General features: G+C 45.9%; 1 protein-coding gene across 2 annotated transcripts; it reads right to left on the bottom strand.

Annotated features, from left to right (window-relative positions):
* Window positions 1-1,390: 1,390 nt before the first annotated feature.
* On the bottom strand, window positions 1,391-14,536 carry SMIM20 (small integral membrane protein 20). 2 transcript variants are annotated; one of them, XM_036330580.1, is made up of 3 exons: window positions 14,350-14,536; window positions 2,832-2,888; window positions 1,391-2,063 (listed from the first exon to the last, which is right to left on the bottom strand). In XM_036330580.1, exons 1-3 carry the CDS (start codon window positions 14,456-14,458, stop codon window positions 2,026-2,028), a joined length of 204 nt encoding a protein of 67 aa, XP_036186473.1. In that variant the 5' UTR covers window positions 14,459-14,536; the 3' UTR covers window positions 1,391-2,025. The 2 variants fall into 2 exon arrangements, with proteins under 2 accessions (XP_036186473.1, XP_036186464.1); XM_036330571.1 differs by having other exon boundaries at window positions 1,391-2,032.
* Window positions 14,537-19,536: the final 5,000 nt, after the last annotated feature.

Here is a 19,536-nt window from a genome sequence, read left to right as displayed (position 1 = left end):
GAAGAGGTGAACCAAGGGCAGGGTCAAGGCCAGGACAAAGATCCCACTCAGGAGACTAAACTGAGTCTGTTTCATCTGACAAACTGGCAGCCCAGGCCCCAAAGTTCTCCGAGACAGTCATCTCAGCCTGGAGAGCATCCAAAGCAGATGCTACACGCGCTTGCCTCAGTCATAAAGAAATGTCAATTAAGCACCCACAGAACATGGGACTTTTAAGTTACACAACTTCCTGGTGGCCCCTCCAAGGAAAAGAGTGGTCAAATTGTACCCGGAATGAGCCAACTTCTTGTATTGTGTTGTTAACGATAAGTCAATTAAATGTTAGGAGAATCCTACCAAAAATGATGACTGGTTTTGGAATAATCCTATTTCTTTTTTCCCCCCTAATCTTTATTGTTCAAAGTGTTACATATGCCCCCCTTTGACCTCTTCTAGCCCACTCCCCACCCCCACCCCAGGCCTTCACCACCCTGTCTATGTCCATGGGTTATGTATGCAAGTTCTTTGGTTGATCTCCTCCCACCTTCCCTCTGAGGCTCGACAGTCTGTTCCATGCTTCCATGTCTCTGGATCTATTTTGTTCATCAGTTTATTTTGTTCATCAGATTCCACATGAGTGAGATCATGGGATACTTTCTCTGATTGGCTTATTTCGCTTAGCATAATTCTCTCCAGGTCCATCCATGCAATCCTATTTCTTTTTGACAGTAATTACAGAATCTTTTTGACAGTAATTACAGTTGTCTGTTAAGCAAACTCCCAGTTCACAATAATAAAATTATGTCATCAGGCAGCTCATTTAAAGAGAGACTACAGAGCCCTGACAGGTTTGGCTCAGTGGATAGAGCATCGGCCTGGGGACTGAAAGGTCCCAGGTTCGATTCCAGTCAAGGGAATGTACCTTGGTTGCGGGCACATCCCCAGTGGGGGTTGTGCAGGAGGCAGCTGATTGATGTTTCTCTCTCACCAATGTTTCTAACTCTCTATCCCTCTCCCTTCCTCTCTGTAAAAAATCAATAAAATTTTTAAAAAATATAAAAGAGAAACTACAGTAATATGCAAGGCACTCTGGGAAATCTACAACTGGAAAAGATGTGTCTTTTCAAAAGCACATATACTCTAGTAGGGGCCAGAATGAGCACCAGAGAGAGAAGTGAGTATTCTCACACTCCTTTTGCAGCCCCTGGTGAGGCACCTGTCAGAGAATCGCATTCAGTGAGTATTTGTCTCAACAAATTTGCTATTTGCCTTTAAAATGTTTACTTGTATACAAACTGACAAACACCACCCACTCAAATATCTAGTCAAATATGATTTTGTCAAATAGCACTTCATTGTTATAATTTAGTGCATTTATAAGAAAGGATTTACAAAGGAACCTAGACCGTTGTCAAGTAAAAAGAAATCATTTTAATATGCCCAGTTTCACTTCTATTAATTCAACACTGATGCCTACTATGCATGCATTCCCATTTAGTCTGACTTGATTCCTATGCATTTATTTCCCAACACGCAGCCACCTTTGGCGAGTTTAGTTCATCTGAACTGTTTATTCTTAAAGAGGACAATGAAGGTTGTCCTTAAAGAGTTTTATCAACTTGAACGTTCTCAGCGAGACCTCTGAGGCTCCTCGGCATGGTGGGCTTTCACTGAAATCTTCTACCTGGAAGATGGCAAACAGACTCGGATCCTCCCAGGTCTCCCGGTTGCTTGTATTCACATCACAGCACACGGTTGGGTAAGAAGTAGAGACTGAATAATAAGTAGCTCTCCAAACACAGCTGGGTGAGGCAGCTTCATTTGCAAAAGTAAAGCGAATCACGAAAACCTTCCTAATGGTGTGATTTGTTCCAGGGTTCTCTGGGTATTAAGAAGGGAAGTATTAGTCCTTGTGCACGGTAATGTTTACGGCATTACAGTTTTCTTCTCCAGCCGTCGTCCTATATGAAGTGATTTATCGCACTTGCTGCAGAATGGAGAGCATGAAGATGTCTAATTTCATAATCAGAGCTGGTGACAGCCTTCTCATTTCCTGCCAAATGGATCAGACCACACTTTTAACCCTATAGGAGGAAACGTGAATAAAAAGAGGGTTCGTTTTTAAACTTCCTATCACTTCCCTCAACCCCCAACAAACAAAATGACATCAGAATTGGGTTGTGCAATTGACATGCAGTCTGAGAAGGCGGCAAGCTGCCGGAGCCCTGGAATGAACGGCTGGGAAGCTATGGCAGCCTCGAGAACCTTTTAAATGGCTAAGAAAAGGCCCCAAACAGGAAGGTATGCCTCTGGCCTACTTAAAAATGAAATAAAAAAGAATGTTGCCGCAGATTACAAGAGTTTGGGTTAATAGGCTGGAAACCTCTCATTCTCAGCCAACTTGGATCATCTTAAAGTAACTAACCATCCAGCCATAAAGGGAACTTTTGAGCTTTTGTACAAAGCAGAATCCCGCCTCAATTAAAACAGCTCACGAGTAAACAGTGAGGGTAGTGTTTAAATAGGTGCTTGGTAAATAAGTCTGCGAAACAGCTATTCTCCCTCCGTATTTAATTGTACATGTTACACTTTTACGCCTACTTATCAAAGGCTAAAGACGAGGGTGCAGACTTGCAAAGAATATTCTGGAGGGAAATATTAAAATGAAATCTCAAGGAGGCACCTATGAGGTGGTAACTGTTGTGAAATACGCAGCAAATCACAATCCAGCCTCTAACTGGAATTTCTCCCGCTGCAAAGCAAACACACACACACACACACACACACACACACACACACACACACACAATACAACAGTACAACTGAGACTTTGTTTTGATTTTTAAGTTTACCTGGTGGCTGCACGTCTTCTTGAACAATGCCAGCCCGGTTTATAGCTTGTTCCTTCTCTGAGAAACACAACAGAAAAATTACTTTTTAGCAAGAAGGGGAGACCGTGGTGGTGGAAAGACTTGTATTTCCATGGGACGACAGGACAACTAGAAACCACTTTATATGAGTGCTTTTAATTCAGAGATGCCATTACTAAAAGTTTTCATGTTATGGCAGACAGATCCTATAGCAAAAAGCCTGGTTTTTTTTTCCAGGAAAAGCAAGCAAGCTATATTTCAAGAGAAAAGCTCCCAACTAACATCTCTTCTCTGTGTGCTCAGCATTTTTGGAAAGGCAACAAAACAACCGAAAAAACAATTTTGAAAGAACTGGTGGGCGTGATATTATGAGGAGAAGGCTGCTGAATTGAAGGAACAAGTACAATTAACAGAAAACGATGTAGTTTATATGTCTAAAATGTACTCCACTGAAGGAGTAGGCCCAGAGCTAAATATGCTATGTTTTTGATAGGAAATAGAGCAGAAAATTAATCTTTGGGTGGGTGGCTTTGGTTTGGGTAATTGAAGCTTCCCTAATTGATTGCAGGTGCTGTGCCAATTAGACAGTGCGTGTTAGCTACAGCGGCTTGGCGGATCTCTTTGGCGATGTCCGACAGGCAAGGGCCATGAGAAATTGGGCGTTTTATAACTGTGGGCTTCAAGCACCCTGACACGTCTTTCTGAGTGGTTTAGAATAAACCCAAGGCCTGTGAAGACAAAGACTTATTATTCTAAGTATCGTGAAAAACAAATGGTGGCTTTTCAGGGGAAAGGCTTGGAGCCAAAGGATGTTTACTACTAAATTACAGTAATTAAGTGCTGTAATCAGACCTTCGCTGTAATCAGGCTGACAGTGTTTCTTTAAATCCACATTTAGCTCTTATTTAATATTAAGCCATTTTCTTTATTCTGGCCTCTGAATTCTCCTGAAGTTACACAAGCATAAAGGTATAGGAAACAGGGTTTTGCCCAAGCCAATAGTCATTGAATTTGCTTCTCCGGCGATGTGGCAGAAAGTCAATCCTAAGTGACCTGCCTGATAGTTTTATCAATGCTAAGTTTTGCTTTGGCCAATATACAACTGGGAGCTAGGGATGACGTGAATCTTGATATCCAATTCTAAGAGGGACACAGAGAAGACAGAGCATAATGAGGCCCATTATAGACAATGGCCGGCCGTGGTCTCACTGGGCCTCCGTGAAAAGAACGGCAACCAAGACCCTCTGGACCAAGATGTGCCAAAGACTTCTTCTACCGGGAGGGGATGACGATGGGGCCTCTAAGGCAGGGGAGGGGAACGTCTGGCCTGAGGGCCCTATAAGGCCTCCGAAATCATTGGGTCTGGCCCTGCCAAGGCATTAAGGGTGAGTTAATTAGACGTTGACCAAATATAGCAGGATAATTTTTAAGTTGATAATTTTGTATGGCCCGAGCATGATGTTATAAATACCCAAATGGCCCTTGACAGAAAAAAGGTTCCCCACCCCTGCTCTAAGGCATAAGTCTTTCTAATATAACTCAACAGGTGATCTCATTTCCTAAGAGGTTAAAGTCCTAAAAGACTGGGCCCTACCCTAGTGTCAACATGGAAGTCTCGAAGTATGGATGTGTCTCAAACATGCTCTTAGGAAATGCTGGTGAGTTAAAGACTATACTGTCCTTGATTGTGCCAGGAACTAAAATATATAATTTTCACCCTAGCCAGTTTGGCTCAGTGGCCTGGGGACCAAAGTATCCTGGGTTTGATTCCGGTCAAGGGCACATACCTTGGTTGCAGGCTCCTCCCTAGCCTGGGCCCTGGTTGGGGCTCCTGCAGGAGGCAGCCAATTGATGTGTTTCTCTCACATCGATGTTTCTCTCTGTCTTTCCCTCTCTAGTCCACTCTCCCTAAAATCAATGGAAAATATCTTTGGGTGAGGATTAACGAAAACAAACAAACAAAAAAGATACATTTTTCCACACCTAAAAGGTCTATTCTCTAGTATTAGGGAAGAGGGAAGTGAGTTTTTTAAAAAACTGATTGCCAGATCAGCTGATTGCTAGACCTACGGATGTAAGGAAATCAGACATCCTGGTGTACCGAACACATTCTCTGAGAGGCAGGTACTGCAAAGCCAAAGCAGCGGCCGGACTGCCAAGCATCACAGGAAGTTGACTTCTGAGGCAAGGACAGAATGCCTAACTGTGTCTAAGCTCTTATAATGCGATAGAGAGCCGAGTAAACAGAAAGGAATCCCTGTCCTCACACATTCTTGCTAATTGCTAATGAGGTTGGAGAGGCTGAGGATTTAATTTAAATAGACCATAATCACTTTATAATCCTTGTCCTTATGCAACCACCTCTTCTTTTTTTTTTTTTAATGGCTTGGACAGGCAATTTAAACCGATTTGCTGAACCAGTTTCTAACAACTGATAACCGGAATTAGCAACCCATCTACATGCCTGGTTCTTCAATCCATTAATGTTTTATAAATACTCTAAGGCCAGAGCAGTCTTATATAAATTCACGATATGACACAAAGACACTGTTTGTGAATGCAGACTGCGCTAAAGGAAAACAAACTGGTCCCTCAGGATTTAGCAAGTACCTCTTGATGGGGCTGACAGTTAGGTTTCTATTGTGTTATCATTAGAGAAATAGCAGATGTCTATAACCCGCAGGAAAAGGGCAACGCAGAAGTCAGGGGGTTTAACTATGGGAACAGATCAGGATAAGCTAATGACTGACTTTTCAGCAATGAGTGTGTGCTTCTACCTTGAGTGAAATGATTAAAACGCAAATATGTGATCCTGGGCCTGGGGCTCTGCAATGCCGGTTGGAAAAGGCCCCGTTCAGAGTCTCAGCAAGCCCGACTCTGCCCCCTGGTGTTAAGGCAGTGGTTTGATTTGTAGTTTTAATTGAGGATCCTTACCTTGTAGTCGCAGGGCCAAGGTGCATTATTAAGCTGGTAATGCATGCAGACCAGGAGGTTTTTGTATGGTAGTAAAAGAGATCACCTAATAATTTTTAGTCTTTGAAAATGAAAACATATCCTTATATTTAATGGCCATATTGTCCAGGTGTAGACTATGACCTCAGGACCTCCAACCCCATCTCCTCCTGCCAATAAGCAGCTAAAATAAAAGCAACGCACAACCTAAGTAATGGGACAAATGGCAACATTTGGTTGTCGGCTAAATATTAGATAATAGCATTGTATTGATATTAAATTACCTGGATTGGGTAACTGTACTGTGATTATGTGAGAGAACGTCCTTGTTCGTAGGAAATACATGCTGGTGTTTAGGAATGAGAACTCGTGTACTTAACTTACTCTCAAATGGTTCAGCAAAACAACAGTATAATTCTACTAATCATAGATATAATTATATATGTATATGTGTCTCTATGTATATGTAGGTATAGATTTGTTATATTTTACATATGGGGGAGAAAGCAAATGTAGCAAAATGTTAACTGATGCCCTGGCCAGGGGGCTAGGTCGGTTAGAAGTGTCGACCTGTACACCGAAAGGCTGCGTGTTTGATTCCCAGTCAGGTCGCATACCTAGGTTGTGGGTTCAATCCCTGGTCAGGGATGTTTCTCTCTCACATCGATGTTTCTCTCACACCCTCTCCCTTCCCTTCCCTTTAAAAATCAATTTTTAAAAAAATCCATGAGTGAGGATTTAAAAAAAAAAAGGTAACTGGTAAATCTAGGTGAAAGACAGACAGGAATTTATTGCACAATTCTTGGGTCTTTTCTGTTGTTTTTTTCCCTTCTTTTTTTAATAACAAAAATACACAACTGCAAAACAAGTGTAAGGAAGTCAACAACACTGTGACTGTTCCATGATGATTACTTCAAAGTAGCTTTTTTCAAATAGCAAATATAAATTTTAAAAACTATTTTCCCAGGCTCCCATCTGCTGTTGTTGCCTGGACACGTTCAACATCCAGATGTACACGGGGTGATCCAGAACTAGACGGGCTCTGGCGGCGAGTGTGAGTGTGAGCCAGCAGCCAAGGGGACCAAATGGCCACTAGAGGCACTGGCTCCTCCCAACCCCGTAAACACTTTTGCTTCCTCACCAGAGTCTCTGGTCGAATCCAGAGAGCTCTGTAATGCTCGTTAGAAAATGAGACTTGTCTGTCTGTGCATCTCACTGGACTCCACGGTGGAAGGAATAAAAAGCATATTCTAAGCACCTCGCATGTGAAAGGGAAAAAGCCCTTCTGGTATGATTTGCGCACCAAGCGATTTCGTGTAACCGTATTCGGACTCTGTACAATACACTGCTGGCTGGGAGCAGCGAGGTGCAGCAAACACAACCGAGAGGTAGGAGAACTGAGAACCGTGGCTCTTACATGTAATCCGTGCTCTGCTATTAAACACTCCTCGCTGTCAGGTGAGAAGTGCAGCAGTAAGCAGCCAAGGTTGGGGAGTTAAGGTCGTGTCCACCCAGCAATATGCTACGTGACCTTGGACAAGTCCCCTACGTAAATGAGAGGACAAGGAGCACAGGGTCTCTGCAAAACTATGATTTTATGCTTCTGCAGATCTAATAAATTTCAAAATGAGCAGGACCGCAGAAAAGGATCTGACTCTGTCTCATTTCACAGGCTGGCCTAAAATGCCATAGACAGGTTGCTTGAAAGGGCCTTATTCAGAATCACTGTCTAGTTCTGCTATATGAAGACAGATTAGGCTTCAAGCTACAGCATCTGTTCTCGGCCCTGAACATGGGCAATTCAGACAAGCCACGCTTTGCCAACAGGATGAAAGCTAAAGGCACGTCTGGGATTCCCTCAGAAGCACACTGGTCTCCATACTTCTTGTCTGGGATCACTGACCATGAAGGCCAACTGCATCGTCCCAGTGCTCACTTCCGAACCGATGTAGCACGTACAGAACTGACCTGCCCTTCACATCACGCTGAGTCAAGTCTGGCCGAGTCAGTGAAAGAGCTGAAGATCACAGTGAATGTGGACGTGAAATCCCATGAGGCAGTCTTGTGACAGACTTGCCTGATTGTATGGAAGATCTCCTGGGCTTGACTTTACCTCAGCAGCCTTCTCCTCTTTTCTGCTGCACTGTGTCTTATTCCAGCAGAGGCCCTGGAACCTCCCTGACCCCGCACTCCCCGGACCCGAGCTGGCCAGCATCAGTCAGGCTAGCCCAGCTGAATGGCCCACGCCGACTTCACACCTGAGCCCTACATGGCCTCGGCCCCTCCCTTTCCACCGTTGGCAATTCTCAAGGACTGGATGTCTGCCCTGCCCTTCCAAGAACTGTGGGTTTCTCCTAGGTCTGCCCGGAATCGCGAGGAATGTAAACGTCTGAGGGGCAGTCAGAGAGGAAGACCTAAGAGGAGAGGCTAAGAGGAGTGGCTGAAAGGCAGGAGCAAAAGAGCAAAACCAAGAGGACTGGCGGGGCGGGCAGTCACAGAAGCCCAGAGACAGGAGGGTTCCAAGGAAGGAGTGCCTGGCTGGTGTCTGTGCCTCCCACGGACAGACGACCCGACCTCCTGTATTACAAAGCGGACAGAAGTCATCACCTGAAGTGCCCGCGGCTTCCCAACATCAAACCTAATATAGCTGCATCCACACCTGCCCCTCCTCTTGAGCTCACAGAAGGGTCCTGCCTCCGTCCAAGGCTCTCTCCTCCATCTGGTCTCACGACCCCGTGCCCCCTCCCACTCTATGGCTTGTCTTCTCTCTCCAGCATCTTTCTTTGTCCAGAGATTCTTTTGGCTCTCCCTTCCCTCCCAGACCCCTGGACCTGCTGCAGATACACTTTGTCATGCTCTTCCCCGTACAGCCAAACACCTTTAGTCAACTCAATACACTATTTACTCTTCAATCCACTGCACTCTGCTTTCTGCCCACCACTGAACCGCTAAAGCATTCTTAACAAAATGATCCATGACCTTTACCTTTTTTAAAAAATATAAATAATGGCTATTTTCACTTATCTTCCTGTCTCCAAAAAGCCTGACCCTGCTGACCACACCCCTTTTCATGAAGAGCTGTCTTCATGGGGCTTGTGACTACGGCCTCTCCTGGTTTAAATGCTCTCGTTCTGGGGCACCCCTTCTCCTGACAGCTTGCTCTTCAGTGTCCACCAGCACTCTGGTCCTCGGCCAGCTTGTCCCTCTCAATCTCTGAATGCTGCCTGGGAGCTCTTACCTCAGTGACTCTGACCCCATTCACTGCTGATGACACTGCATGTCTAGCTCCTGCTGGGACCCAGGACCTCAGCTCCAGACTGGCACCTCTCGCTTCCTCTGGGAAATCTCCAAGAGCACATCCTGGCACCTAAAACTCAACACACCCCAAATGCAACTGGCTCGTCCTCACCCCCAAAACTGATTCCTTCTTGGGTTTCTGACTAAATGACCTGCACCACCATCTCCTCAGAGGCTGGAGCCAGAAAGCTGGGTGCCATTCTCCTTCCTCTCCCTCCCTTTCCCTGTGGCTACTCAGTCACAAATCCATGTAGCGTGTACTTCTTAACTACAGCTCCTAAAATCAATACTTCCTCCCAGTCCCAGAGCCACCACCCTGGTTCAGGCTCCAGTCACCTCTCCCTGCTCTCCTGTGCCCACAGGATGTACAGCCTTCCTATGCCTGGCCTTCCTACCTCCAGCCCTGACCCTTCCAGCCCTCCTTCCCATTACAGAGCAACACCTGTAAAGAGTGAATCTCATCACCTCGTTCTGAGGATTCAAATGCTTCAGTGATCCTCCCCTGGCTGGACCCTGAAGACGGCAGAGGGTTACTGAAGTATTGGAATCAAGCGAGAAGATCAAATTCAAAGAACAAATGGCATGACAACAACCACAGCAGAAGACCTGGTTCTCTATACTTTCTGACAAACAGGAACGAATTTTTCCAGTTACAAAGTCTCACCGAAGGAATATTAAGATGTATTTCAGAATGAAGAAAGCTGAAACTCAAAAGGAGTGAGATGCATGAAGGACTGATGCCTAAAGAATGTGGGTGAAGAGAAACGATCAGCGACTGTAGACACACCATGATTTAGGGAGCATCAAGCACATGGTAGGACTGAGGCTATACATAAGACTAGGATGGGGCTCAGGCGTGCTAAGGTCTTTGTATATTTCACAGGCTGGTAAAGATACTGACTAACTTCTATAATAATAAAAGCATATTATGCTAATTAGGCTGGACAGCTTAACGACCTTCTGGACGACCTTCCAGATGAAGCCGGGTCTGCGAGGGCCGAGCCACTTGCATGAATTTCGTGCATCAGGCCTCTAGTTAAACAATAATCATAAAATAATAGAAATAAAATGTAAAACTTTCAAACTACATAGTACAGGAGAGAAAAAATAAAGCCTTAAAAGGCAGAAAAGGAGAAAAAAAGGAAGTATAGAGATAGAATAGAAAACACAAAATAAGATGGAGAAAATAAAAGTAAACATAATGAAAATGAATTTAATGCAACAGTTAAAGATATAATCAGATTGGATTACAAATCCAGTTTAGCCCTGGCCAGTGTGGCTCAGTGGTTGAGCTTCAGTCCACACACCAAAGGGTCTCAGGTTCAATTTCTGGGACAAGGGCACCTGGGTTACAGGTTGGATCCCTGGCCCAGGTCAAGGCACATGCGGGAAACAACTTTTCGATGTATCTCTCTCACACTGACGTTTCTCTCTCTCTGTCTCTGTCTCTCCCTTTCTCTCTCCCTCCCTATCTCCCTTCCACTGTCTCTAAAAATCAATGGAAAAAATATCCTCGGGTCAGTATTAACAACAACAAAAAAATAAAGGCTGACTATAAGAAGATAGATATACCATGAAAATATTAACCTAAAGAAAGTTGATTATAATATCAGATAAACTAGAGTGGGGGAGGAATATCTTGGGATAAAGAAGATCCTTATATAATGACAACTGAAAACAATTCTCCAGAATATTCTAGATTATGTGCACCCAATAACATGGCCTCAAGATATTTAAGAGTTAAGAAGCTTGATCTGTAACCAACATATGTAGAACCTGTATCCAACAATCAGAGACTAGACAGCATTCCAAGCACACAGAGAACATCAGTAAAAATTGATCTGTGCTAAGCCAAAGGCAAATCTGCACCAATATCAAAGAATCAAAGTCACAGTCCACATTTCTTGACTACAGGTGAAAATAAGGCAGAAATCAGCAATAAAAAGTAAGCAGACAGACCACGTGGCTACTGGTAGAGAATGGGTAGTTGGGGCCTGGTGGAAGCAGGAAGACCAGCTCAGAGCCCAAGCAGTGGGTAGAGGAGGTGGGTGGGACGAAGGTGAAGTGAGACAGAGAAGTGCTCTGGCTGTCTTGTTCCATCAGGTACACCCAGCACCTACCAGTGACAGGTGCACAGGAAATATGAAAATCCAGGGTTTTGGGTTTGGGTTTTTTTCATCCTCACCTAAGGGTATGTTTTTATTTCATTTCATTTTATTTTATTGATTTTAGAGAGGAAGGGAGAGAGAGACATCGATGTAAGAGATAAAAACATTGATCAGTTGCTTCCTGTGGGCACCCCCACCGGGGATGGAACCCGAAACCTAGTGTATGTGCCCTGACTAGGAATGGAATCCCAAACCTTTTGGTGTACGGAATGATGCTCCAACCAAATGAGCCTCCCAGCCAGAGCTAAAATCCAGGTTTTAAAAAAGCTATTTTTAAAAGCTAAATAAATGCTAGTTGAATGTGCTGAAATTAACATAAACTCTGTCCTCCCGGTGGTTTCCCACCATCACCAACGCCTCACCTGCCTGGATCCTAGTTTCCTGCCAGTCCAGCCAGCGCTGGGTGTGTCGACCTGCCGAAATCTCCTTGTCTCACATCTCTGCCCTCTGTCATCCCTTATTTTTTAAACATTTGTATGGGGTGGGTAATATAAGACTGTATTAAGTGTTTCCACACCTGTTATCTCATTAAAAACACCCCAAAACCTTAAAGTCAGTCTGTAAGCTCCACTGCTACAGATGAGGAAACAGGCTGAGCTCAGAGAGGTTAAGGACTTACCCTAAGGGCCCTCATCCTATAGACCCTCATCTGCCTTACACCCTTTCCTCACTCCCTTAGAGAGGCAGTATCGTGCCATGGTGCACCGATTAATGGCACTGATTCAAATCCCAGGTCTGTGACTCATCAACTGTAGGTCCTTGTACAAATACTTAACTATTCCAGACCTCAGTTTGCCCACATATAAAATGGGGATGATGCTCACATAGCAGCTACCCAAAGGGCTGCTATGAGGTCTAATTGAGTTACTATACAGGAAGGGCGTGGAAGGTTGCCACACATAGTATATAAAAGGAACTTTCAGTAAATACTAGTTGTTTAGTATTATTTACCTGTTTTAAAAAAAATCAGTTGTGACTCTCAAATAAGAGTTGGGCAAATGAATTAAAACTGAGCCATAAAAGTGGGCAGGCGTAGACTGCCTTCCAATTAAAATGCAGATACTGTGGCCACTCACAAAACGGGCACCTAAAAGGCCTGATTTGCCTGTTTCAAGTGACTCAGACAGCCACGGATTCTAGAGTATCCCTTTAAGACTGCTGTTGGGACACAGGGCACAAACCCACACCCTGATCATCAGATCTGGACAGGATTTCTCAGCCTTGCCACCACTCACATTTGAGGCTGGGTGATCGTGAGCATCTGCCGGGCACTGCAAAAAGTTCAGCAGCATCCCTGGCCTCTATCCACTAGAGCAGCAGTTCTCAACCTGTGGGTCGCGACCCCTTTGGGGGTCGAACAACCCTTTCACAGGGGTCGCCTAAGACCATCGGAAAACACATATATAATTACATATTGTTTTTGTGATTAATCACTATGCTTTAATTATGTTCAATTTGTAACAATGAAAATACATCCTGCATATCAGATATTTCCATTATGATTCATAACAGTAGCAAAATTACAGTTATGAAGTAGCAACAAAAATAATTTTATGGTTGGGGGTCACCACAACATGAGGAACTGTATTAAAGGGTCACGGCATTAGGAAGGTTGAGAACCACTGCACTAGAGCCAGTAGCACACTCACCCCACCCCACCCCCCACCCCAGTTCTGACAAGCAAAATGTCTCTAGATAAAACCAAACGTCCCCTGGGGGACAATATCATCCCCAGTTCTAGGGCAATGCTCTAGTCTTCAAAACTGAAACTTTTCTAGTGGGACCCAAAGCAGACGCCCTTGTCCCATGTTCAATTCTAGAGGCTGCATCGAACAGCCTGTGACTCAGATCCAATAAGGAAGGATGATGGAAATAGACAATGCTGGGCTTCACACAGTCCTACATTCCCCCACCCCCACCCCTCCAGGCACGGTACCTAGCTGGAAGGCAGAAAGCAGAGGCCATTTTAATCTTGGCTGATGAATAGAAGCTACAAGGGAATTTAAATGTGTATTTAAAATGCTCTGCCTCCATAAACCAAAGGTTGTAGCATTTGTAATGGGCAGAGCATTTATACGGAGCTTTTGCCTTCAAATCGCCAAGCTATCAGCTTCTGCTAATATTCTCCAGGGGCATGGTTGGCCCTCTTCCATCTTCAAGATGATTCAGGTTTCCTGGAGAACAAAATGAGCCTCTAATGCCTAATATTTTTTCTCTGACAGATGGTTTCAGATGTATCAAAGTGCTAATCCTTGCTGAGGTATAGGTCTCAAGGAAGGAGAGTTTGGCTTTTAGTATGATAGGACTTGAATGATTAAGGAGGAAAATTACTCCCAGGATATATTCACCATTGTCATGTGAGCAACCAGCTTAAAATGAAGACAGCAGAATCTGAAAAAAGATTTGAGGAAAGAGAGGAAAAACTAAAAAACCCAGGTTAGCAGTTTAGGTCTGGAACATTTCCGCCCAAAGACATCTCTGGGAGTGGAAATGAAGTTGCCAATAAAATCATCTTCAAGCTCAGGAAGATTAGGGTTCAATCTGTCACCCCCCAAAATCATCATTTCAGCTGCAGTGTGTGCAAGCTCTGGAGACAGAGGCCTGGGTCTGAATATCTGCCTTGCCACTTACGAGCTGTGTGACCTTGGGCATGTTAGACAACCTCTCTGAGCCTCAGTTTCCCCACCTGTATGACGGGTAACAATACCTACCTCAAAATGAGGTTAAAATTTAATGATCCAGCGTATGCCTAACCGGACACATGATAAGCATTCAGTTAATGTTAACTGTCAGTATGAACTAGTATTTAGTATCGACCTACTAGGTGCAGGCTGCTTTCATGACCACCTCTGAGTCTCAGGGGAGGTGAGGGTTTGAGTTTAGGTATCATAGAAATAGTTATTTGCTCAGGATCCGAAAGATTGACTCATGCATCTACGGTCACAAAGCTGCACACAGCAGAATTCAGACCCAGGTCAGCCTGACTCGGGAGCCGAGATCCGCCCGCGTCGCCACGTGGAGAAGACGGGACAGGGAGTTACTGGGAGTTACTAGGTCACCACACGCGGTCAGAGGTCACTCACTGTATTCCTCCGGCCGCATTAGGGGCCGGAAGTAGATGGGGTAGAAGGCGGCGCCGATCAAGGAGATGAAGCCGCCGAAAATGAGCGCGGTCCGAAGGTTCTGGGACATGGCGCCCGCGGGAACTGGCCCTGCCGGCTCGGAATCCCGCTCGCGCTGCCGGGTCCTGACCCGGCTCGGAAGAGGCGGAGCCGCTTTCGCTTCCGGGCCTGGGGGCGTGGCCAGGAGGCGTGGCCAGGAGGCGGGGCGGGGCGGGGGCGAGGCCCGGGTGGGTGGGGCCAGAGGCGGACTCTGGGGGCGGGGCTTGATGGGGGCGGGGCCTCGGACCAGCGCTCCGCCTCCTGCGCTCCCTGGCGGTGTAACGCACCTGTGGTCACTAGAGGAGGTTTGGGAGTGGAGGCTCATTGCTCTCCATGACGCGGACCCTGTTCTGCTCCCTGCCTTGCCCCTCCCCCAGCCTGGCTCCCACTCAGCCGCCCCACCCACCACTCTTCTGACCTCTTTTGCCCCACCCTCCTTCACCAAGCACCTCTCCTGTCCTTCCCTTGTTGATTCGATTTTAGCAACTATCTACCATGAGCCGTGTGCTCTCTGTGGCTCGCTGGCTCAGTCCTCATTTTACCGGTGAGGGAACCACGGTTTGCCTGCCTGGCGTTGGACAAGTCCCTTGGCCTCCCTGAGGGTGATTTGAGGGGATTAGAGACAAAGGGGCAAATCGCCTGCCCCAACATGGCCTGCAGGTGGATTCTGAAACCCGAGCCCATAGGACCTTCTGGACCAAGACCATCCTGGGAGGAATGTTGTTTCTAACATCCATGCCCCAAGAAGACTTTTAATGATTCTGTTTTCCATCCCTCCTGTCTTTCTGTTCCCTTACCAATGAGGATGGGGAGTAAATGGGAATCAGCACAGGGCAGTGAGCCAGCAGCCAGTCCCACAGATGGGACCTTGGGACTCTGACTTATTGCTGGGGTGGGAGGCGACTGAGGACAGACATCTGCTTTCTCTTTCTGTGATGGCCATCCTGTATCCTTCTGGGTGGGCTACGCCTGCATGTGGCCTGCCCAGGAGTCTACTGGGCGGATGAGACTAAGATTCCTCGGACCGGACCGTCACTCAGTCTTTTACAACTAAGAATGATACCTGCAGCTAGGAGCTGGGGAGCAAAGAGGATATTTATCTTGACCCCAGCAGCATTATTTAGTCCAGAGAAGATCTATGATCTTTCAAAAATGGTGTGCTGTCAGAGCACAGGTTCCTCTTTCTTTGTAGTTTTGTCATTGAATCAAGCTACTGTCTACCTCTGTGGTTCCAGAAGAATATAAATCAGGTGTTTGATCTGTCAGCAGATTTATGAACTATCAGCCATGCCCCAAACACCAGGCAAAGTGCTACAGGGGACACGAAGATGAGTAAGAGGTGACCCTTGCTCTCCAGGATCTCGCCATGTGCATGGAGAGACAGGACATATACATAAAAAGAAAACAAATGACCCGATGTTGCTGGTGAGCGATATGGTCCTGCGGGCTACAGAGGTTCAGCGGAGGAAGACGGATGACTGTGCGGTCAGGCAGTCGCTCCTCAGGCCCTTGCAGGAGCTTGTTAGGGTGAGGACAGAAGACTTCAGAGCAAAGAGGGAATGAAGTGATGCATGCTTCACATCACGTGATATGAAAATCCCCAGGTATAGTGCATATTTGTCATTTTAGCAGCATCCACTTCGCTCCCAGTTAATAGTACCTTGAATATCTTTTGGCAAATCACTCCTCTCCCATTCTCAATCCATGAAGCAAGCTGGGGCTTCTTGCCCCCACTCAAACCCAGCTCCAGGAGTTAAGCATATAACCAAGCCTGACCAAGCTCCCTCACCAGAGGGGTTGGTCCTCTAATAGTACTGCATGACCCATGTTGAGCCAACCATAGCCTGTCCCAGCTGCTGGAAAGCTGACTTTGAACTTGAGAGGATGAGATCGGAGCTGCTGGGGACCACCATTTAGCGACTGAGAATGAGGACAATACAGCAGAGGGAGGCCTGAGAGATAGAAGGAAATCAGATGCCGACGTTACATTTGAACGCCTGAAGCCAGCTGTGCCTAAAGTGGGATCTGTCCCCTGACCTTCTCAGTAACACAAAGTCCCTCCTTCACTGGAGCCAGTTTGAATTTCTGTCTTTGAAAACAGAAGGAGCCCCAGATGAAATCACCATGGGTGTGATTTCATTTGCTTAACATCTCCCTGAGCGGCCAGGCAAGAATTGCCCTGTTTTATAGACCATCCATGCCATTTGTATAAGCTTATTAGCATCATCACACCAAAAACAGCATTTGCTTGCCACTGAGTCCTACCAAATATAAGCCCATCTCTTGGATCCCAGTGTTCTCGCTGTTTCTGAGAATCCCACTGACCTATAAATTAAATCAGCAAAGTCTTATAGTCTGCCTACTCAGGGCCAAGCACTGAACTAGTTGGCAGGGAACACAGAAAGGAAGCAGACAGCATTTGTGCATTCAACAAAGTTCACTGAGCCAGGAGCACTGTGCCGGGCACTTTGCAGGTGCTGGTGGAGGCAGCAGTGATTTAACAGGAGAGTCCGCTGTCCTCATGGTGTCCACAGTCTGGTGGAGGAATGAGATGTGGCAACACATAGTAATTGCTGCTTGGCCTCCGAGCCTTCCCTAGTAATAGCTCCTGATGCCTCTCATCTTGGCATTCTTGGTTGGACTGTGAATCTAGGCGCCCTGTACATCCCTACCAATTCCAATATCAAGGTGTAGAACACTTCCCCTGCACCAGTCACGACCACAGGTTTATCCATGCAGCACTCCCCAACCCCCGTGACTAGGTGTCTCCATTGGCAGACCGGGGAGCTGGGGCATAGCAAGAATGGCTAGCTCAAGGTAACGCAGCTAGTAAGTGGCAGATCTGGGATTCAAGTTCAGGCTGTTTGTCTCCGGAGACCTGCTCTTGCCATTACTCTACACTGCTCTGCTCTGTCAGTGAGCTCATGTTGTCCGAGTGTGGGTTCAATGCTAACCTGGTCCCATTGTCCTTTCTCAGAGAAATCAGATTTGTAGGGATGGGAACACAAAGACAGATGGCACAGATGCAGTGGATTTTTTTCCATTGGTAACATTATCATGAGGTTTTTGCATATCTTCCACTTGCCCGAAACCCTGGAGCTTCTGTCATCCGCCCTTGCAGTCTGATGCTCTACTGTTCATTGTATTTTGCGGGCTGCTCAATGTGCTTCTAGTAACTCCCTCTGACCAACACCTTACTTAGGTCCTCTTTCAATGTTGTTGTTGTTGTTTTAATGTTAATCTTCACCTGAAGATATTTTTCCATTGATTTTTAGAGAGAGTGCAAGGGAGGGGGAGAGACAGAGAGATAAACATCGATGTGAAAGAGACATATGGATTGTTGCCTCTGATACATGGCCTAGGGCATCCAGACCTGGGCTTGGAATTGAGCCTGCAACTGAGGTATATGCCCTTGACCAGAATCAAATCTGGGACCCTTCAATCCGAAGGCCAACGCTCTATCCACTGAGCCAAACTGACTAGGGCCAGTAACTCCTTTTGGACTTCAGTTAGAGTCAGTTTTGGTTGCATGGCACCAAGAGCCCTTACAGAAACAGACATTTCCACATGGCATGGACAGAGGGCTTGGGCTTCCTCTGGACCCGTGCTTTTGAGACAATGCAGAGGAAATCCTCTTCTGTGTTCAGCGAGCACTCTGGTTTTCTGAGTGCCTACTCAGCTGAATAAATATTTCCGATTTCGATCATTTGTCAACTTTTTCTTCTTTGATCTGCTCTTTACACTTGAGAGTTCCCCATATCTCTTGCCATACTATGTGCGCCCACAGTTATAACTATTATCTTTATGACTTCCAGAGCGAGGTGTCCAGAACCAGCATTTGGGGGTCTGAGGAGCCTAGCTTAAGAAGCTAAGATCTTCTCGTCTCAGGACCCCATAGACTTCATAAATGTCTGTGAAAGCCAGAGGGAGTGTGGGCCTGGAGGAAGGTGTTTGTGCAGAGAGAGAGAGAGAGCTCAGGGATGTAAGGAGACAGGATGATGCAAGTCAAATATGTCAGGAGTCCTAGGGTGCGTATTTTCATCTCAATCAGTGAGAAAAAAAATTGGTTTGGGCTGCTACCAAGCGCTTTCTGCTTCTTTCCTTGGATGTGAAGATTGAATGCTTGCAGGGAGCAGACCACCAGTGGTGTCTTGCACGGGTTTCAGACAGACATCAAAGTTAATCCACTCTCTGATCTAAGCAAAATGGTGATGAGGGTTTCATGGGACAGCAGCTCCACTAATTGTGGCACTGTCGCGCAGCTGATGTATTTTTAGAATGTTGTGGGTTCCCAAGAAGTATCAGTACTTTCTGCAGGAAAACAGTCAGGCTGGAAGGTTGGGGTTTGGAACAGAGCAGGATCTAATGCAGGGCCCTCTGGACCGGTGCTTTTGAGACAATGCAGGGGAAATCCTCCCTGTGTTCAGCGAGCACTCTGGTTTTCTGAGTGCCTACTCAGCTAAATAAATATTTCCAATTTCGATCGTTTGTCAACATTTTCTTCTTTGGTCTGCTCTTTACACCTGAGAGTTCCCCATATCTCTTGCCATACTATGTGCGCCCACAGTTATAACTAGTATCTTTATGACTTCCAGAGCGAGGTGTCCAGAACCAGCCTTCCTGCTGAACTCTAGCCTCATGTACCTGGTGGACATCTTTGGATTCGAGATGCACTTGCTCCTACTCCCTCTGCTGGGGTTCTTGTTCCAGCATTAAGAAGGGTTTAGCAATCTGGAAAAGGGGCTGGTGTAACTTAAGTAAGAGTCCAGAGATGAAGCATAATTTTGAAAGACATTTGGGTGTCAGAGGAGCCTAGCTTAAGAAACTAAGATCTCCTCATCTCAGGACCCCATGCTTTTTATTAACACAAATTGTCCTGAGGTGAGGCAGAGATATACACTTCAAATTGTCAGGTTTCATATACAGAGTCCATTGTCAGATTGGAAGAATTAGCCTATGGCTGTTTAGGTGTTTGGCCAGTAGGAGGCAATAATATGTAGTAAGATGCCCTAGCTGTCTGGCAACCAAGCAATCATCCCTTTTCAAGTTTGGGGAAATGCCTTCAGCCATTCCCAACAGGTGACAACATATGTGACTCAGCCCTTGTTG

This window comes from Myotis myotis, unplaced genomic scaffold, assembly GCF_014108235.1.
Source record: "Myotis myotis isolate mMyoMyo1 unplaced genomic scaffold, mMyoMyo1.p scaffold_m19_p_1, whole genome shotgun sequence".
NCBI lineage: Eukaryota > Metazoa > Chordata > Mammalia > Chiroptera > Vespertilionidae > Myotis > Myotis myotis.
This window is presented reverse-complemented; position numbering and strand designations above follow the sequence as displayed.